Source organism: Pyxicephalus adspersus, chromosome 4 (genome assembly GCF_032062135.1).
Source record: "Pyxicephalus adspersus chromosome 4, UCB_Pads_2.0, whole genome shotgun sequence".
In the NCBI taxonomy this organism is placed as follows: domain Eukaryota; kingdom Metazoa; phylum Chordata; class Amphibia; order Anura; family Pyxicephalidae; genus Pyxicephalus; species Pyxicephalus adspersus.
The window spans coordinates 94416930-94438806 of NC_092861.1; the positions used below are offsets into that span (position 1 = coordinate 94416930).

Consider the following 21877-nt stretch of genomic DNA (forward strand, 5'->3'; position numbering starts at 1 on the left):
ATTTCCTAGTATCCTATTGTATATCTGTAGTGTAAATCTACAGATCTGTACAGATTTAGGGTGAGATCTGTTCATGACTTCTGTGCCAATCACTTACTGGAGGCTGTAACATGGTAAAGCAAAGCCTTTACCTCCCACTAAGATGGCTGCCTCCACACAGGGCAGATTACATTATATGTTCGTAATAGGGAAAGATCAGCTGCAGGAAGACATCATGTTACTGGAGACTAGTCTTTTAATCTGTGCCCACTAATTTTTGGGCACAGCCTCCAGTGTTGAGTTCCTCTTTAATGTTATGTGGGTACATTTAGTCTTTCAGATTCTGCAGTGTTATGTTACTCTTTAATAAATTCCCTGACATGTTTTTTCCTACTACTGAAAAGTTTGTGTCATGGTTTCATTTCAGATATTCTTGTTTAACTTGTTGGACAGCAAAGTTTGGTATAGCATGCATTAACTAAAACATTTGCTCATTAAAGCATGAGTAAATAAATTGTATGCATAATAATCATTATGACCTAATCTATAAAGTAAAGCAAAGCGCAGGTACCCGAAGCTTCCTATCATAATTTAGAGATCATTAACTTACCTAAAGTTTAGTTTTATTTTTTTCTGCCTTTTGGTGAGTGTGTGTGGGGGGTGTGAGGTGTGGGAGACTAGAATAGCTGTTACATTTTTAATGATATCCTGGGTTCCAATTAAGAGATTTCATTCCACTTTTTTTCACGGAACCAGATGTGAAGGAACATCTCCAACATCAACACAGACTGCAATAGAAAACTCGGGTTATAGCCTTCCTTTCTTTTTTAATTCATTTCTTTCCCTCATTCCTGTCTGGTAAATCCTTTGGCATTGTGAAAACAATTGAGGATAAATCTCTTGCAACTCCTGGATACAAAAAAAACCCAACAGGGGTTTTCAACATATAAAACTGTTGAAAAAAAAAAATGTTGTTTTCTTTTTTTACTCCTGTGCTTATGTTTTTCTACATCAATATCTGCTTCATTTTTTTTTTAATTTTTACTCCATTCATTGTTTATTTATTATTTTAGTAAGCAAAGCCAGAAGGGTTGGGGGAGGTTGACTTCCAGTTTTTGGCTATAAGGCATCTCACAGCGATTAGAATCTGTGACAAGTCATATGTTGGGTTTAGAGAGTTCTTTGACATGTAAGCCTAGTAGATGGGTTAGTAAATTTAAAGAGTTGGGGACCCCTAACATCCCTTTAAGAAGGCCATGACTGTCTCCTTTTGAATGTGCTAGATGCCTGGCTGTGGCAAAGTATATGTACTCCAAACATTTTTTTTTTATTGCTATTTGGGGTTCTGTTTTCTTTAATGTGGGGGACTTGTTTTCATACTTACATTGCAGGTGTATCTGACTGCAGGAACAGGAATATAGTATATTGCAACTTACCTTATGGATGAAGTGCCTTTTTTAGTTCTGCCAACAGCACCCTTTATGAAGGACAAGTCGGCCTTTTATATAGAGATTTGTAGTTTGCGAAAGATATATTTCTTTTTTTTTTTTTTTTTTTAAAGTAGCACAGTATGTGACAAGTAGACTGCATTACTTTTTAAGATCAGCAGGTATTTTCTGAGCTTATTGGAGGTGTTCTTAGCTTAAAAAACAAAAACTTTTTGATCTTACCTTTGGTAACTCTTTAATAAGGAATGTGGTGAACACGCTTTGATGTGCTGCTGTCATCAGGTAACACACTTCCGACTAAGGGGAGCATCAGTAAGGCTAAGTTTACATTTAGAGAGTAAGAACATGGATCATATACTGAACCAAAGCCCAAATATGTCGGCCATACTACCAGGGATATTCAAACCTTCCAGATGTCGGCCCAGACCCAACCACGGTCCAACCAGAGAAAAATTATTCCGGTGGTCAAAACTACTGGGCGAGGTGGAGGATCCCTTAGGAGATGTCCTCCCAGCCACTTCCTGGTGTCCTCTGGCCGTTGCTGCTCGCGGCCCCTTAAGTTTCTTCTGCTTCCCGATTTTTTTTTTTCTATAATCACCCTGAAAATCGGTAAAAAAAAAACAATTGCAAATGCCCCCATTGATTTTATTTACATGAAGGCATTTACAAGCATTTAAAAAAATGAAAACGCAGCAAGAAGCATTCTCTTTAGGCTTTGTCTACATGGACAGTTTCCACAGCGTTTAAATGCCCATGTTTGAAATTCACATGTATTTCAATGGGCTAGTCCACACTATGGCATTTATGGGCAGCACATTTTGGGCATTATAGAAAATGCTTCTTGATTTGTTTTATAAACACTTGATAAGCGTTCTAAACACCTAGAAACTTACAAAAGCCCATGAAAGCATTTTGGAGTTTTGAAGGCATTTTTAGGCTTGCTTTAAAACACATTTAAACGCTTGTATAACTCCCTTAAACGCATTCAAAAGTGGTATGGATGTATATAAGTGTTTAAAAAACAGTAAGTATAGACTTAGCCTTAATCCTCAAGAACGCGCTGCCTACATTTGCCCTGGTGTGGGCCTGGCCCATTGGAATGGTGCATGGGGATTTCGAACATGAGCGTTTAAGTGCAGGGGAAACAGACCATGTAGACTCAGCCTAAGTGCTAATTTTGTGCGTTTTGTTTATGTGAGCACAAAAGTGTTTCATGATGTCAATATCTCTTTAGGATTTATTTCATCTATATTGTGTAGTAAATAGGTCACACCTATTTATTCTGAACATTGCCTGCAGCCAATCGATATCTGAGCTCTGTTGGGGTCTCCTAAGACCTGATGCCTTTGCTAATTGGAAACACTTGTATGCACATGTCGGAAAACTATGGGCACCAGAAAAAGGGAAGGAAAGTGTTAACCGTGCACTACAGGTAGTCCCAGGGTTAGAGACATCTGACATAGGGGATACCTGCTAGATAGGAGGGCTGCCCTGCTCCTTCCTGTGCAGGATGGAGGCTTGGAGGGGGGGAGGGGGCAGTTTGCATGACTTACAGAAGAAATCTTTTGCTAAACACTGCTAAGGTGGGTGATCTTAGGGGGCTGAGCTCTTTCTGCAGCCTCTTCTAACTCTTTTATGACCAAGACAAACTCTGCAGTTGTTTCTTTTTGCATATCAAATAACAGCTTGCTACAGAAATTAATGGATGTCTAGGCTCCATAAAGTTTTTTTTTGTGTTTTTTTTTTTTTTTTTTTTTTTTTTTTTTGTGATTATCTCAGTGGGGATTTTATACAGTAACTGAGGCTGCCTAAATGATATGTTGAAACACACATCTGTCCTAATTGCATTTATTAAAATAATGTACATGATCCGACTTACATACAAATTCAACTTAAGAACAAACCTACAGTCCCAGTCTTTTATGTAACCCGGGGACTACCTGTATATTACTTTACAACATTGGTCCAGTCACATAAACCTTTTGCTGCAGGTTTAATTGCACATGTATGTATTACTGATTGCTAGTGTTCAAAGAACTTGAATTACAGCTTTTTACTGGTCAGAATGTAAAATAGTTAGTAGATGTGTTTTGTGATTTTTTTTTTTTTCTTGAAAAGCATGGAGATACAGTGTATCTTAATTATGTGGTTCATACAGGTCATAAGGAATTCTAAAGACATTTTTGTGCAAATTACCTTTTTTTAATTTTATGAAAAAATGTTCTCTTCCATTAGGTGTACTTTGACTACATGCGTAGTTGGATCCAAATGTTGCAGCAGTTACCCCAAGCTTCCCACAGCCTAAAAAACCTTCTAGAAGAGGAATGGAATTTCACCAAAGAAATTACTCCTTACATACGAGGAGGAGAAGCTCAGGCTGGGAAACTTTTTTGGTATGTTATATGTAGTCATTTTATACAAATAGACCTACTAAGGTTTTTACAGGATGCAGTTGTTTAAGGGAATGTCTAAGAGGTTCTGTTTTTCCTTTATTTATAAGCACCAGGACAAGAATGTCTACATTTGAATAGGAATTGGCTCTTAAAAAAAATAGACCTTTACTTAGCAGATCATAAATTACATTTGCACTGACATATTTTATTGAACTAGTGGTTTCAATAAAAATTATGGGAACCTCTGGAATAATTGGTTTTTGGCTTCAGGGATTAATCCTTTGTCTGGCATCCTATACAATTCATAAAATATGGTAAATACTTAGAAAATCTGTTGAAAATTATAAATTTCACTAGCCTGTACACAAGCGCGTGAAGAAACATATGTGACCAACTTCCTTGTTTTAGTAGTAAAAGTGGAAACCACCAAATGTAGGTAGGTTATTTTAAGAACTACTGTATAGAGAATTAGCCTCTTTGGAGACGCATGCATTTGGAGAACAGAAACTTCTCTTCCTTACTATTTGAACTATATCGTATAGCATTGGCAGATTTCGGGTTTTTTCTGAATCTAGTTGGTATATAGTATTGTAGTATGATAAGACCATAATTTGCAAATTTGTGTTATAGCGATATTGCAGGAATGCTGTTAAAATCCACTGGGAAGTTTCTGGACTCTGGCCTACAGGACAGCTGTGATGAATTCTGGGCCAGTGCAGATGACAGCATTGTCTCTGATGAAATAAGGTAATCCTGGCATGAAGAGTGTTTCTTATGTAACACATTACGCTTTTGCCCTAAAAGGCAGCAGGACATCGGTTTCTATGTTAGTAACGGCTGTAGCTTGTATTTGTGAAAAAAGCCACAGCCCGCCCACATTCCTGAGCCTGGGATTTGTACGGGGGACGTGGTCCGCGGCTCTGGCCAGTGTGCCCTGCCAGCGGGGTCCTACTTCTGACCCTGCTCGGAGGGGCAGGCCGGAGGACCGGCTAAAGCTGCGGACCACTGGTTGGTGACTGCTGTTTAAGAGTATTTAAAACAAACAAACCAAAAAAAAAAAACAGAATTTCTGGTTTAGTTCCACTTTAAGCCAAGCATGTTTTCTGATTTATGCACAGACAAAATTCATTTTTTTTAAGTTAAGGTATAATCAAAATGGGCAGTAAGCAGAAACACAGAGGTCAACTTTCTTAAAGCTTCTAGTGGGGAGGCAAAAGTAAGGTGTTTATTCTGAAGCAATACCATATTTACGGTTGCTTTGTTGCTTGCAACATTGCTTGTCATATTACGCAACTTACTTCAGGATATATTGTGGATATAACTTGTGGATATATTGGTTATGTTACTTAGGTTGGCCTGCACATTGGTTACATCTGCCACTCGATAATATTTGGACAATGTCATACTCACCATATACATAGCATACAATACTGTCTTATGTGGCAGAGGTCAGATATATTTTTTATAATAACTCCATATTTATTTAGTGAGGGTACATTGGTTTAGCTAGCCAGTCATTTCATAGTGGGAAGAAATGCCATAACACTAGAAAATTGAACATATTTTTGCTCAAATATCACAGGTTATCAAAAAAATTTAAAAAAAATGTATTTTAATAATCATCAGAAACCATAGCAAACTTTTATAAATCAGTTTTTCGAGCAGATTTCAGATTTGTTTTTCCTTAACACGTACAGTTCCTGAGTTATGATTACTATTATAGTTAACATTGTACTTGCATGTATTTTGTACTAAAACATAAGCACCATTGAATTGAATGTTAATACATCTTCACACTGTGGTAAAGATCTACTGAACCGTCAGTCAGGTACAATTGTTTCTTCACAAATGCTTGGAGTATGGTTTTCTTGTGTACTCTTTGTCTGGATCGTCGCGGTACAGCATCCAGCAGTAGTCAGCCATCATACTTTTATTCTAGAAACCTTGGTAGCAGTGCTCTATTAACTTAATGTCCTGGTGAAAACTTTCTCCTTGTTCATCACTCATCATACCAAGTTTTTCTGGGAAGAATTCTAGATGTGAGTGCAAGAAATGTATTTTTAATGACATGCAACAACCCAGTTTCTGGTATGAATCAAGCAGATTCTGAACTCCTTCCTTGTATGCAGGAGACTTATGGTTGCCCAGGAAATTTTCATACAGCCACTTGAATGCATCCCAAGCTTCTAGCTCAGCTGCTAAGAAAGATTGTTTGAAAACGTCATCCTACAAAACAGACTTGATCTGTGGCCCTATAAATATCCCTTCCTTCATTTTTGCAGCGCTTATGTTTGGAAACTTCTAAAGAAGGTACTGAAAACCCATGGAGTTTGATTAACCAATGGCCTTTACAAGGTTTTTCATCAAGCCAAACTTGATTTTGAGAGGTGGTAGAAATATTTTATGCGGATCAACCAGAGGCAAAAAACTTGACACTGCTTGTTCTGGTCTTAAAGGTATCTTTTTGTAGCCAATCACGCTTGACATAATGGTCTCCCATAGATTGGCTGTCCCACGGGCATAGGAAACAGCAATATTTTGTGAATCCTCTTTGCATTCCTATCACCGAGCCAATGACCTTTAGATCCCCACAGATGTTCCACTGGTGTGTTTTATACTGGATTGCTTCAAGTAGTAGCTTCATGTTGTCATTGGACTCCTTTAGGTTAACAGAATGGGCAATCGGTAAAGTTGGTTTGGAATTACCATTATGCAGTAAGACTGCTTTCAAGCTTCCCTATAGGAATCAATGAAGATACACCATTCAGATGGAACATGCTCTTGTGACAAACTGTTAAAGAGTGCATTTATATCATGACAGTAGCACAGTAAGCCATCACTAGTGAAGAACGTTGTCAAGTTATGATTTTGTTTTCTGTAGTGCGTTACAGTTACACCCTTTGCAAGGAAGTGCTTCTGTTTAAACTTTGAAGCAAAAAGTTCTGCTTTGTCTTTGGAGAAATTTAGATCACAACGAGATCATTCAGCTGTGCTTGTGTAATGGTCTCTTGTTTTGAATCTTCATTGGCCAAGTAGTCAGGATCAGATGATTCAGGGATGTAACCGCCTGCAACTTCAGCACATTTCTCATCACCTACAGAAGTAGGACCATCATGTGGCAGTACCAGAACTGGCAATAAATCATCACTGGGGAACAGGCCTAATTGAAGAATCGTTTGTGCTTAGTTTTACCTGGGAATCCACTTTTGTTGACGGGGCAAAAAAAACAAAAAAAAACAAAACAGTCAATTAGATGTTCTCGCGGTTCTCTCCACACCATTGGGATTGCAAATAGCATTGCTGCTTTACGCCGATTTAGCCAGTCACACAGTCCGTTGGAATAACTGGTACAGATGACATGTGGAGCCCAAGATTTATCCTGGTCACCAAGTGGACAGCCGAAATATAATTTGTATATATATATGTATTTTAAGTTCTATGGTAATTTGGTGACATTGTGCTTTCATAGTGAATGAACCACACACGTAACAGAAACTGTCTGGATCATTAACAGAAACTGTCTGGATCATTAAGGAAATTTCTAGGCATGATGACAAATGAAATCAATCACAGTTAGTGCAGTCTCTAACCTTAAAAAAAGGAAAACTGTTGTTAAATGTTGTAATATGTTAAGGCTATTTTTAACGAATTTCACACGATCTATAACTAGCTGCATCACAAAACTAGACGTGCTAGAGAAAAACTGAACACAGATTTGAAATCTGCATCAAAAATACTACAAAGCACACATAAAATATATCTGATGAAAATGACATGTTGACCTGTGTATTCTTTCTTACACTTCACCATGCACTCACCAAACTACCCTAACAGCAAGGAGTCGGAAAAATCCAGCCTGGCCAGTCAAAATCTATTCAGCTGGGAGGAGGGGGCTAAAATTTAAATGCCCAAAATAGGTTGCCAAAGAATGGCCATAGACAAGGCTTAGCAGGTTGCAGCCATATGGTGATGGGTTGTGGGTGTAAGTTTTTGGCCTACACTGTCTGTTGTTGTCACCAGGAAAAAAAAAAGAAATGTAGTCATACTCTTAAGCATATCTAAACCCTAAAATAAAAGTTTAACAAATTGCACCATTCTTTTCTTTAGTTGTGGTGACTGCATTAGTTTTTGGTCAAGAGTTTTCCCTTTTGATTCCGACACTTTTTGTCACAGGGTGATAATATTCAGTGTTTGTGTTCATGCGTCAAAAGCAAAAACCTGAAAAGATTAATATTTATTGCAGAGATGTAATAAATATATATATGTGTATGTGTGTGTATATATATATATATATATATATATATATATATATATATATATATATATATATATACATATATATATTGTTCTTTTATTGCAAGAGCCCTAATTTTGTATGTGTAACTTCCACAGGAGATCAGTTATTGAAACCAGTCGAGCCTTGAAAGAACTTTTTCATGAAGCTAGAGAAAGAGCATCCAAAGCACTTGGTTTTGCTAAAATGTTAAGAAAGGTATTGCCCTTAACTGTTGTATTCCATTTTTTCATGCTTGTATACCTAATTGGGCTCAATAGTAACGGTGATTAATTTGATATGTGTACTATATATTAACAATTTACAGTTTTTTTTAATTTGCTTTGTTAAAGCAGTAAAGCAGAGCAGTAAAATGGATTACTAGCTAAATAATGTATCGTCCCTTTTTTGGGACTTAATAAGTAATAGTGGTACAAGTTAATAATGCTACACTAACCATGTTCTTCATTCACTGGAATCAGGGTAGGGCAAGATTACATACCAGTGCTCAACCCAGAAATTTTTTTAAGCTGGGTGGAAAGAAATTGTAGGCGGGTGGAAGCCCCTGATTTGTGACCCCAACTCTTCAGTAACCATCCAAAAACAGCCGGGTGGTTGCTGAAAATTGCCGGGTGGTGCCCCCAGCTAAAAGGGGCTGGGGAGAACACTGGATACAATAATGCTACAAAAAGCAAAGTTGAATTTGTGTAAAATTATTACATTTTTATATTCTGCTGATTTTTGTCATGACAAATTTTTTCTTGTTTGTCATTTTAGGACCTCGAAATTTCTGCGGAGTTCACTTTTTCAGCACCTGTACGAGATCTATTAACATATCTAAAAACCAAGAATTATGCAAAGGTAGAGCTAATTTCGTTTTTTGGTTGTCATTTAGCAACAACACCAAGTATTGTTTTTCAGCACTCCTCAGTGCTGCACACTTTTGCACTCACCGATACTGCAGTGATGCATCTTTCTGCAATCCTTAGCACATATATACATAATACATTTTTTCGTTTGATTCTAGCAAACATTTGTTTCATATTTGTTAGATGGTATTTTATATATGCATAGGACCACAATATCATTAATATCAACTGTAAGAATGCTGTGGTCCTGATTGTTGTTTAAAAGGCACAACATTTCTGTAATTTTCTTTTTGCTTTTTCACTTTAGGTCATAATTCCTACTGTGGAAAATCTGCATGTATTTGTACTAAATAACCCATCTAAGTTCAAAGCGGTTATTTTACAATTGCTAAATGCTGCAGCTGGTATAGACTGCTCTAAAGATTGTGACGATGTTGCATATGAAGCCTTCCTCCTAATGACCAAGCACTCTGAGAAAGACCCAGATGTGGAGGATATTTGGAGCTCTTGGGGAGGTCCAACAGTTAAAATAGTGCCACCAGTGGAAACGACAGATACTCTGAGAAGCATGCAGGTATGCTTTAACATTAAATCATTTTCTTTTAGGAATTCTTATTGGGAAAATGTAAACTTTTTGATGAAACTTTAAAATTATTAAACCTGATGAAACTTTAAAATGAATACTGACAATGCTGATTCATAAAATTCTGTGTTGGTAGAATGTAAAATGTAATATTTTGTCCTGTTTATTTTACCCACAAGGTTGAGAATCTCCTGCTTGTGGTGATGCAGTCTTCCATCCTAACAAACCATAGAAAGGCTTTCCAGCAATCTGTTGAGGACATCTTATCACTAAAGCTTGAACAGACATCCAGTAACCCTGTGATTGCTGAAGCTTTACATCAGCTCAAGGTAAAAATAAGTTTACATTGCACTTCAAAAACTTTATATATAATAGTATAACATTCACTAAAAATACATGTTGAATACAGGATTGCCTAGCTGTTTTTTCTAGCGGTTTCTTAGTGTAAATTGTGCTGTAGGTAAATAAATAATTGCAACAGAAATATTTTTTTTTGGAAGTGTCAAAAAGGTTGTAAACTGTAATGTTTTAATAAAGTGCTCTTCTGTATTTATGTTTTTGTCACAATGTTGTGCAATGTATCAAACCGTTCCCATGATCCCTTTACCTGATTTGCAGTTTTTGTTTCAGTTTTTAAAACATCTGAATATTTTCCATGCCATTTATTCATTAATGTTAACATTAATTTTATATTAGAGTGACGCATTGCAACTCTGCAACAAGATTAGCAGAGCCATAGATCGAGTGGATCAGATGTACACTTCTGAGTTTGAAGCTGAGGTGGATGAATCCGAAACTTCCACATTACAGCAGTACTATCGAGAAGCAATGATTCAAGGCTACAACTTTGGTTTTGAGGTAACATTTTATATATATTTTATAACTATTAGTGACTGCTATTTTATTTTGTGATTTTTGGTAAGACATTTAATACAAACTTACTGAATATGTATGATTGGGAATGCAGTAATAACATAGTTACATAGTTAAACATTTCTGTTTGTTGGGATACTTACAAAGAGATGGATATGCAGACTTCTTGAAAGTATTCCCTAATATGGTTTCTGAGATGCAGATTTAGCTCATGTGCTTGTTGTGAAGTCAGGTAGAACCTAGGCAGGCTCAGTAATTTTTTTTTTAATTTATTTTTTTTGTGATTGCAAATACTTTAAACTTATAAATGTTTTTATTTGTTCCATGGAGGAAACTAATCGTGTCTAAAGTACATCCTTGCTTTTGTACTGTATATTAATATGTAATCCCATTTAAATAATCAAGTCATGTCATTATTTGGCTTCTCCTAAGATTTTTCTAAATTAATATTAGATTATAAGTTAATAAAATCTTAATATTAGATATTTAGGCTGTGTTATTGAATGCTGCAGTATATGTTTCTATTAAACTTGGTACATGCATTAGATTATTTTTTCTGCTAAACCCAGCATAGGGGCTGCGTTTGACCTGATTTGGGCAACAATTTTTAAAGCTACATAATTAGATCCCAGTAGGACTGGCTGGGTCTACACAAATGCAAAGAAGGTCAACTGTGGTCATCTGAATTATACAAAGTAAACAAAAATTAGGCTTTATATATGAATGTGGAAAATCAAAATGCATGATCTGGAGCCTCTTTAAAAATAATCTTCGCTAAATGAGGTTGTTGCGAATCACATTTAGTCAATCTGCATGGGAACATCCATGTATGGATCTGCAGCTGTTTGAGTCTGTATAAATGGTTAGTTTTAGATTCTCATCTCATTTGAGTGCATTGACATGCAGGGGGCCATGTTTCAAATTACAATGTGTGTACAGGTAGCCCCCGAGTTGAGGACTGACATACGGACAACTCCTAGATTCGAACAGCTTCCTGCTCCTTTTGTGCAGGACAGATGCTTGATGGGAGAGTGGCGATTTGCATGACTTGCAGAAAAAGTATTTTTCTTTTCTTCAACCTCTTGTACCCCTTAATGACCAAGACAGACTCTGTAATTGTTTCTTTTTGCATATCAAAGCTCAGCTTGTTCCAGAAGTTAATGAATACCTAGACACCAGTTTTGTTTTTGCTTGCGATTAACTCGCAGAGGGGATTTTATACAGTAACTGACACCACTCTGCCCAGTAATATGTTGAGACAAACATCTGTCATAATTGCATATATTAAAATAATGTATCTGTTCCGACTTAGATACAAATTCAATTTAAGAACAAACCTATAGTCCCTATCTCGTATGTATCCCAGGGACTACCTGTATAGTAAAGCAAGCATTTCATGTATATTGGGTGACCAGATCATTTGTATCTTGTGTTTGGGAGGCTTGGGAAAAATTGAAGTCTTTTGTTTGTTTGAAACAAAATGTTTGGGCACTAATCTGTAAAATCAAAAACTACAAGGCGACTTGTTTCTAAAAGTGCAGACTTCAAGGCTGTTAACCTGATTTTGTGTTCAATACCTGGCAAGTGACTAACTTGAAAGGAGCACCGAAGGAAGTCTCAAAATTTAATTATTTTTCATGCTTTAAAGTTTCTAATGTACCTTATTTTTTTTTTTTTTGTTCTTTCAAGTACCATAAAGAAGTTGTCCGTTTGATGTCTGGGGAATTCAGGCAGAAAATTGGTGACAAATATATATGCTTTGCCAAGAAATGGATGAACTATGTTCTGACAAAATGTGAAAGTGGTCGTGGTACCAGACCAAGGTAAATTATTACCTGCTAATTCACTGTGATTCCTACAGCTTTAACATTGAGCTGCTGGATCCATGTGTGTGTATGTACATGTTTATGGACATCCTCCTTTTTTGCAGATGGGCGACTCAAGGTTTTGACTATCTTCAAGCTATTGAGCCAGCATTCATTTCAGCTCTTCAAGAGGAAGATTTTCTAGTATGGTATTTTTTTTGTCTAACTTCAAATTTTCTGTTTATACTTACAGGGAATTTGTGCAAGGGATGTACAATAAATAGATAGAGAAATATTATAAATATTTAAATTGGATATCAAATCGGTCACCTAATGAGGCTTGAATGATTTCCACAAGAGAGATTTCCTTTCTAATATTAATCTTCTTCCAGGCCCACCAGTTGGCAGTATTTTGGGTTGACGCAATTGGTTTGATTTTTCCTAAATATAAACCCATTTAGATGTAGGAAAAGGGTGACAGATTATTTATTGGCCATAACTGTGTACAGATTTTAAGCACCCTATAGTAGGCTAGTTAATTTTGTGCTCTGGCCTTGGATATAAATCATTTTTAAATTAAACAATATGTAAGTTTTGAACGTGTAATACATCAGTTTTGCATTTTTTTAAATTGTAACAGCTTATCAAATTACTAAACTAAACAATTTTTCTACAGCAGACAAAAACTGCAATATTTTGGTTGTGTAATACTCCTCGATGCATACAGTTTTGTTATTAAGAAGCATTATTGTCCCCACTCCTAACATCACCTCTATGTTGGAACAAATCTCATAGGTTATTATCTATTATACAGTGCTGCTGATTGACTGTTCTATATGGATTTGTATAAAGTTAATAAAATAATGTTAAAGAAAATTTTCTATATTCATTTGTGTACTACAGAATACCACCCCCCCTTTTTAGGATTAAACACCCCAACCAGGATAGTAGTATAGAGTGGACTGGTATTTAAGCAGTTAACAACACAGCATACCCCTCGCTGATAAGGCCTATATGTGTGTTTTGTTTTTTGGGCTGCATTTGGGTAATGATTGCTTTTCTTCACCGACACCCGGTCTTTGGAGAGTAAAATGAGAAGTAGATGACTGATGTGCTCATCTCTGTCATTCTGCTTCTTTCTGTTTGTCAGCACTCACACACAACTAATTGTCAACTTATGCTGCTTCTCCCTCCCTCAGTCTGAGCTTTGTGGTAAAGGGAATGAAAGAGGATGATACCATGTAAAAACAACTTACATAAAATATTACATGTTTAATAATGTGTTAATGAATATACAGATTTATTATTTTGTGCCTTATTTTTTTTACCTGATGTTCATCTTCAGTTAAATATATAATTTGGTTTATAAACCCTGGGTTTGCTTTGGCAGTTCTAGCTGCTTGGTGTAATAATAATAAAGAATAAAAGTAAAAAAACAAAACAAAAACAAATCTTAATGTAATTTGCCTTTTTTTTAATTTGTTTTTAGTACATAAATAATACACAGATTTACTTACGTACACACGTGCAGTTATCGTTGGAAACGTCCAATAATCGTGAACAAAAAAAGTGCACAACGACTGGACAACGAGGAATGTCGCAGGAAACGAACGACCCTCCTTGTGGATCTGATTGGGGGACAATAATTTGCTATCTATTGTATGCATTTAAACGATCGTATCTAGTGTGTGTACATTATTGGTGGATTATATTTGAATCCATGTTTTGGTATGGTTTCAGCAAGTACAGAATTGTGCACAATACAATCGTTCTGAATAATCGTTGATCGGTTGTTAATTGTTTGTTTTCCAACAACAATTATTGCACGTGTGTACGTAGCCTTATTAAAATTCTTGTTTGTTGAATGTCTGTGTTCTTTCAGAAGAGTAATAGTAGACTATTGGTAAGCAACAGTTTCACTGTTTTTTCTTTTCTCTAGAGCTTGCAAGCTCTTATGAATGAATGTATTGGCCATGTTATTGGAAAACCCCATAGTCCTGTTACAGGTTTATACCTTGGTAAGATCAATGATTAAACTTCTTTTATTACCATATGTTTACAGTTATGTTTAGAACTTTGTTGTCTGTTATTTTTAACATTGTTTCAATGGCAAACACTCCTGTATATGAAGCCACCAACTAGCACTGTGTGCAGATGATTTTGTGAATTTAAAACATTTCTGAATCTAATATTTTTTTAAAGCCAAGCTAGATTTAGTTCTCCTATTCATCATTATTATGTAATTTTACAATGTAGATGTTTTACCCTAATCTTTTATGGTTACCTTGTGTATTGGTCAGTATGTTGATTTGCTTTTGTCAGCATACATGCTTGTATCTTAAAAACAAATCTGATATGTTTTCTTTTTGTGCTATACATTATTCCAGTTTAGGTGTCTTAAGTTTGCTGTTTTGGGTGTATCTGCCCATGGTTTCAATAAGGAGTTAAACCAGATTTTCTGATGTGCAAAAAAATGAGGGGGGAGAGAGCTCTGGCTTTGCAGCTGCATGGAAGAACAGTTTGGACCTGTGTTTTTAGGAGATGAATGGAAGATGATTGTAGCCTCTGTGTTTTCATGGCAGTGACGCAAAAAATAAATTTTATTAGCAACAAGAACTTCTTTCATCCTTGCCTTTTAAAATACTTTTTAATATGTTCATCACAGCTGTACGCTTGTCATAGAGATGATATAATCAGTTAGCTTAGACTTGCTAGTATAAAGTTGAATAACTGTCATACATGTCTGTGCAGTTTTTTTATGTGAACACTTGGTTCGACTTCATTCTATTCTATGTTGATAGATAAACAAGCAGAAATAAATATGACTAAGAAATACACTGAAAATTTATTGTGATCTGTTAATATTTTCGTTTTGTTGTATATTAATACTATATTTTTGCATTTTAGCTACACATCGCAATAATCCCAGACCTGTGAAGGTGCCTCGATGTCACAGTGACCCACCAAACCCTCACCTCAATACTCCTACACCAGAAGGTTTCAGGTATTTAAATCAGGAATAAATGGATAACAGCTGAAATTTTAACACAAAACATTTTGTAACACAATGAACCTGCAATTACTAATTGTGCATAACTGTTTTAGTTTTGTTTAAGAATAGTTAGGATTACCCTACATCAGTTTATGTCTGCTAACTTGTACCATATACCATTTTAATGGGTAGAATAATTATCAAGTTATAAAATTAGTTTAATACAGTTCTGTATATATCTTTTAGAGGTGTTTTCCTCCTAATGAAAAACTGTTCTTTAGAATTGAAAGGATGTTACATAGTTACATAGTAGGTTAGGTTGAAAAAAGACATAAGTCCATCAAGTTTAACCACTAGGGAAACAAACATATCCCAGATATAAAACCCTATAAGACATTGTTGGTCCAGAGGAAGGCAAAAAAAACCCTGGTACAGTTTGCCTCATGGAATCAGGAAGGAATTTTTTTTTCCCTGTTGAAGCAATCAGATGTTCCCTGGATCAACAGTCACTGTTATTTTTACTTTAAAGCCTTAATACCCAGTTATATTCTGTGCTTCTAGAAAAACATCCAGCCTTTTCTTAAATCAATCTATAGTAGTTGCTGAAACTACTTCCTGAGGGAGCCGATTCCCCATTTTCACAGACCTTACAGTGAAGAATCCCTTCCTTATCCGGAGCTTAAACTTCTTTTCCTCCAATTGCATACAGGGTGATCATATCCCCTTTTAAACATCTCTTCTCAAGGGGGAATAGATTCAGTTCAGCTAATCTCTCCTCATAGCTGAGCTCCCCCATTTCCAATATTAATTTAGTTGCCCTCTGCAATCTCTCCAATTCAACAATGTCCTTTTTGTGAACTGCTGCCCAAAACTGGACTGCATATTCCAGATGTGGTCTGACCAATGCTTTGTACAGGTGCAGGATAATATCTCCATCTCTGCAGTCTATTCCTCTTTTAAAAAAATATCTAGCTTTAGATATTGCAGCTTGGTTATTGCATGCTGTTATTCAGTCTATGATCTACCAGAACCCCCAGATCCTTTTCCATTTCTGACTCCTCAAATGTATAATTTTTCCATAATTTTACATTTATCTATATTAAATGTCATTTGCCACTTGGATGCCCAATCAAACAGTACATTTAGGTCTGCTTGTAGATTATAGACATCCTGTATGGACCTAATTCCATTACATAGTTTGCTGTCATCTGCAAACATGTTCATATGCAGATTCTCTCATGGCCTGCCTATTTTCAGTATTGTAAAGGAATACTCAATGTTCTTTAGGAAAGGAGACTTGATGTAACTTTAAATTTTTGCTTAGTTTATTAAATTAATTGACACTTTCTCGACTCCAGCCATGAAGTTTCAATCGTGAGCAATCATGAGCAATGTTTCTTTATATTTTCTTGCACGTGATTGGATGTTCTTTACAGAGTTGAATTTTCATCATTTTCACTGCTCTAAGTAAAAATTCTGTTTCATGGTGATATTTTTTCCCAAATTCACCAAAAACATTTTTAGTAAATCAACTTCTTTGTCTTTCCTGACCTTGCACATTCCCTTTAAACATTTGGTTATCTACATGGATAACACAGTATACTTTGTGACGGTTGTGTAATCAGATTGTATTTTGTGTCTATAGGAAAAAAATATCTCAGAAATATTATGCCCAGTTTTCCCCCTAATTATTTGTTATAGTCTGTATTTTGGCTTGGTGAACTATATACAGCATAATCAGGGAATGTTTGCAAGAATATCAGATTTCATGTTTTATAAATGGAGCTTATGTGTTCAAAATTCATGTGTTGCATTTTTGTTTTATGTCAGTTACTTTATCAACATGAGGGACAGCCAGGTAGTTTGCAGCTTTAGAAGCGGTTCAGAAATGTAAGCCCTCTATTCCTCAAAGTACAGATTTCCCTTATATTTATTTTTTTAAATTGTCCACTTTAATTTAAGCATTACTGGATTTCTTTCTTCTGTTCTTTATAAACCTCATTTTATAAAATGCAGCAAGGAGCTACCAACGTTAATGTGTTTTATTGGACTCTGTGGCTGTTATGAGCAACATTTTTAGAGGCTGAAATTATCTAAACCTAAAGATATAGAAGATAGATACAGATTGCTGTTAGGGTTTGTTGGTCATGTAAAGTAGGATAAAGTAGGCACAGGATAAAAGTTAGTCTGGTAAGTATGTATGCTTTTATGCTAAATTTACATATTTGGTATGTGTTTTTATTAGTAACAAGAAAATAGCTTTTTTCCATTGCAGTGGGTAAATATTTTCTTCACACTTGATCTAGTTATCCTTCAGTTTAAAATCTATGGAGATTTGAATGATACACGGTTCCTGACCATAATTCACATGAAACAAAACAAACTCATAAAATGTAATTATTTGTTTCCATATTGTTTTAGTAAGGGCTCTTGGTGTTTTAAATTGATACTGAGTTTTCTAAAATTAATAATCCAACCAGGAGGCACTTTTGGAGTCTTACATGTTTCCATACAAAAGTTTTTAGGAGCTTTAGACAAAAACTGAAAATTAAAAACTTAACAGGGACAGGTGAGTATAAATAAGATTTAGTTCTGCTTTAAATATGGTAATACAGAACCTTTAAGTGCATATCCTTCTCTTATTTAGCCCTTAGGCAGAGATTTCAAATATCTAAAATAAAAGCGGGTTCATCCATCTTGTTAAAATCGTCATGGGTTTTTATTATTTATTAGTAGATATTCTTGATATTTTTCTTCTTATCACAGCATTCGAATTGCTCCTTGTGATGTGAAGAACCAGCCTAGCACAGCAGCTGGTCGCCAAACTCCATTTATTAGTGACTCGGTTCAACAAAAATCCTTCAACAGTGTGTATGATAACAGGTAGTGCCGCCCTGTTCGGTCATCTGATATTGCAATGTCTGCAGGTGCTTTCTGCTGGGCTTTTACTGACTTTCCTTACTGGCTTTCCTTGGCACCTCAATCCTAAACCAGTGCCACACAATTTGGGTGTTCGCTTTGTCTTTATTTGGTTATTAACTCTTTCTATTTTTTCATATTGTACTTCGGAATTTTAGTAACCCAATTATAATACACAGTTTCTATGTATGTACTATTTTAGCATGCTGTAGAATTCTATATATTTATCATAAAATGTATGGTCAAAACTGGAAACCCACACATTGACATTTCCCTGCTACAGTTCCCACACATGGAAAATATGGTGAGCACTTCAGTGTTCTCCCCAGAAATTTTTTTCAGCCGGGTGGTAGGAAGCTGTAGCCGGGTGGTAAAAAAGGGGGTGTGGCAACACAGAGCAGCTTCACTGAGATCCGAGGATGAGAGCTGCCGAGAGCTGGGCGGGGTATTCAAATCAGCTGGGCGGAGCAACCGGCTAAAAAGCTCTGGGGAGAACTATACACTATGCACTTCAACACTAGGCAGTGTTGAAGGCTGCCATTGCTGACCCCTTTTTCCAAAAGTGGTGGTTGCCTTGTTGTTTAGCTGTTCTAATGGCTTTAGTACTTTGAGTCACTAACTCAGATAAAGTATTTTAAATCAAGTTGTTTGACTTGTTGCATGCTTTCTGACCCACATGATTAAACTTAAAGCATACCTAAATTTAGAAATTTCATTTTAGATAAAAGGGTAGACAAAGGTGCTCCTTCTGCGCATGCCCCAGCATTTTAGGCATGCGCAGAAGGAGCCTTTTTGTCAAAAGGAAAACAAATTGCCGATCTCACGCATGTGAAGCCGGAGGAAGAGAAGATGGCGGCGCCCGGAGCACCGGTCCGAAGATGAATGCCGGGATGACGCGATACCTGTAGAAAGACACCTCTGGCTGGATCAGACTGCCCTGCGGGATTGAAGTTAAATGTATCTTTGTTGTTATGGGCACTTTTGAGTTTTTAATATATCCGCATGATAACCAGGCAATTAGAATGTTAATGAGAAGGTCAGAAATGGCAACACTCATATTTCCTTTATCACAAATCTTTCTTTAACTTGTTACCCACCAAAAAGTTGTTTGTTTATAAAGGGAATCATATAAAGCTTTACCTACCTCTTGGGTATTTTTGTTTTTGCATATTTGCAATATTGCTATCAGAAAAGATATTTAGTAATCTCTGTACGGCAAAACACTAAGGTGTAAATGCGCCATAAGCTGTGTTTTTTTATGCATCCCTTCGGCAAAAATATTGTGTTATGTAAGAGTAGTAGGAGAAAAAAATGGTCTCTGATATTTTAGTGTGAAAGCTAACAGGGCATTCTTCGTTTTATTATGATTTTTTAACGAGTCCTATACTTTGGAAGAAAATTCGGCATCTTTCAATAGTCTTTAGACATGGGGCTTATAAGCCAAAAATGAAACTTCAAGTGAAATCTACTTTTATTTGGAAACCCACATTCCAGACATCATAATTGCCTCACACTTTGAGAAGAGTTCTGGCAGAAACAAAGAACCTTTTATTATGGGCAGGGTATGTGTTTTCTGGGAAATCATATCTTTAAACTAAGAACTGTTTCTATGGTTACAAGAAACTATTCTATTACTAGAAACTGTAGTTTTCTTTCCTGTAGCTATTATTTTTAATATGACGTGCATGTGCAAGGTCCACTCATGAAGAATTATTGCTTGGCCCATACTTTGTAATGCTCATGCTATGTGACATTCACGTTGGATTGTCCATGGTCCCTTTAAATGGTCCATTTAAAGGAACTGCATAGGCAGTTCTCTTCTTGTCAGAAAGTCGATTCAGAGGGCCTCATCCAGCAAACCTGGAATGGTTTTTTAAAGGTCATTTTGTTATTTAACAAATGTTTTCAATCCTGGACCAGATCCATTACAGGTTTGCTGGATCACCCAGCTTCACTGTGGAAAGTGTATCCTCTCCAGTCTTGGAGAGCTTTAATAAAATAGGCCCAGAGAGTAGAATATAGTAATTTCCAGGATTATCTGGGATTGTCTGGATATTTGGATACACAGTATACATGCCTTATAAAAGAACCCTTGTTTCCCAAGCAAATAGTGAATGTCTTGACTGTGTTAACCTGTGTAGTTCCACAGGGCCACATCTTGAGGTTAGGACAGCCAGTTCTGATACTTTTGCTGTTGAACCCATTGATTATGGTTTAACAACTGGTTTTATTATCTGTATAGTCTTTCCAAAAATGTGACTGATTATTAGGTTATATAATAAATATTAAAAAGAAAATTATTCACAGCCCTACCTATGTATTTCTGACTCTTTTTTGCATTGTTTAGTTAAAAGGGAAATTGTTTTATCATTTATAATTTATTATACAATATTTTAAAGTCTTTCATATTTGCAGGTAGTAATTTTCTGAGCTGAACCTTTTAGCCCTGAAAGAGTTATTTTGCGCAAATGTTTTTATTTAGGTCCGAATAGCAGTAAACATCTGGTTAGACAGGCTGCTTGAAACCTCATTACTCCCTATTCACATCCAATGATAAGAATCTTTTGGTTTCTTAACTTTGTCTGTTTTATTCCCTAGGACATCATTTTTTTGGTTGCTTACTTTCCTATAATGATGTCTCGATTTCCCTGATCAACTCATGCTTCATCATTGACATCATTGACATATGGCCTTGCTATGCAATGTTCGGTGCCTTTAGAACATGTGAAATTATTTGGGCTATCTAGCATAATGCAAAAACTAACTTTCAAAAAGGGGATATATGCATAGGGGCTTTTGAGCTATTGAGAGCAAGAAATGCTAATGGTAAAAAAGCAATGGAAGGGCCTGTGCTATGCTTCTTTGTAGTGCTTTCTGATGAGTGGTAGTTGGTGATGGGTGGTTTTCACATGTGTAAAGAAGTTAGCTATTGTATTCTTTGTTTATATGGCAGAGTTAGAGATTAGTGCAAATTTAGCGTTACACTTTTTTTTCCTTAAATGGCTGAATTTACTTATAAACTGTAGGTAAATGTGTGTGTTAATGTTCCTAGTTATATTTTTTGTATTAAGTACTGGTTTTGTTTTTCTTAATAGTAAACTAGTATTATAAAGAAGCCTGAAGTTTTGTTTGTATTGTATCTGAAAGAATTCAAAATATTGCAACACTATAAGTGACAAGCTTGCAAATACTTTATTGCATGGCCTTGTTGATTATTTTTTTGTTAAAAGATTTTTTTGTGTTTAAAGTAAATATCTTTTCAACTTTTACATAGGGGCTCAAGTGTTCCAGAAAACGACCGATTGGCCTCTGTAGCATCAGAACTCAAATCATCCGAATTTAAATCACTTAGTCGTCACTCAAGTCCTACGGAAGAGAGAGAAGGTAAATCATACCTTAGAAAATGTTATGCAAGTCAAGCATTGGTTACATGAGAGATTATGGATTGTATTGTAGATCAGTTTAGGCAACAGTTTTTGTTAGTGTTAATTTGTCTGAACCCCTGTTACTTTTGCTAGACAACTTGGTCTGCATGTAAATATGAATGAAACAAACGGAAAAAAAAAATGAGCTGAAATACTGTATACTTCAACTGCATAGCATTTATCAGCAACAAGCAGTTTTATTTATTTATTTATTTATTTTTTGCATCAGTGGACCTTTGCTAAGGTTCTATGTTATCCTCTGGCAATTACTTAATAATCAAAATAACACCATAAATGTCAATGTCATATTTTTTTTTT

At 35.8% G+C, this 21877-nt stretch overlaps 1 protein-coding gene across 4 annotated transcripts in view; it reads left to right on the forward strand.

Annotated features, from left to right (window-relative positions):
* MAP3K4 (mitogen-activated protein kinase kinase kinase 4) overlaps positions 1-21877 on the forward strand; it is a 68291-nt gene that overhangs the window by 39345 nt on the left and 7069 nt on the right. For 3 of the 4 annotated variants that reach the window (XM_072409048.1, XM_072409051.1, XM_072409049.1), the window contains 13 exons: positions 3663-3820; positions 4451-4567; positions 8213-8312; positions 8871-8954; positions 9270-9536; positions 9725-9874; positions 10242-10403; positions 12108-12241; positions 12349-12427; positions 14163-14241; positions 15131-15227; positions 17982-18098; positions 21409-21518. In XM_072409048.1, coding sequence (XP_072265149.1) covers positions 3663-3820; positions 4451-4567; positions 8213-8312; positions 8871-8954; positions 9270-9536; positions 9725-9874; positions 10242-10403; positions 12108-12241; positions 12349-12427; positions 14163-14241; positions 15131-15227; positions 17982-18098; positions 21409-21518 — 1654 coding nt within the window. The remainder of the gene's footprint in view (positions 1-3662; positions 3821-4450; positions 4568-8212; positions 8313-8870; positions 8955-9269; positions 9537-9724; positions 9875-10241; positions 10404-12107; positions 12242-12348; positions 12428-14162; positions 14242-15130; positions 15228-17981; positions 18099-21408; positions 21519-21877) is intronic. The other variant, XM_072409050.1, reaches the window with a different exon arrangement.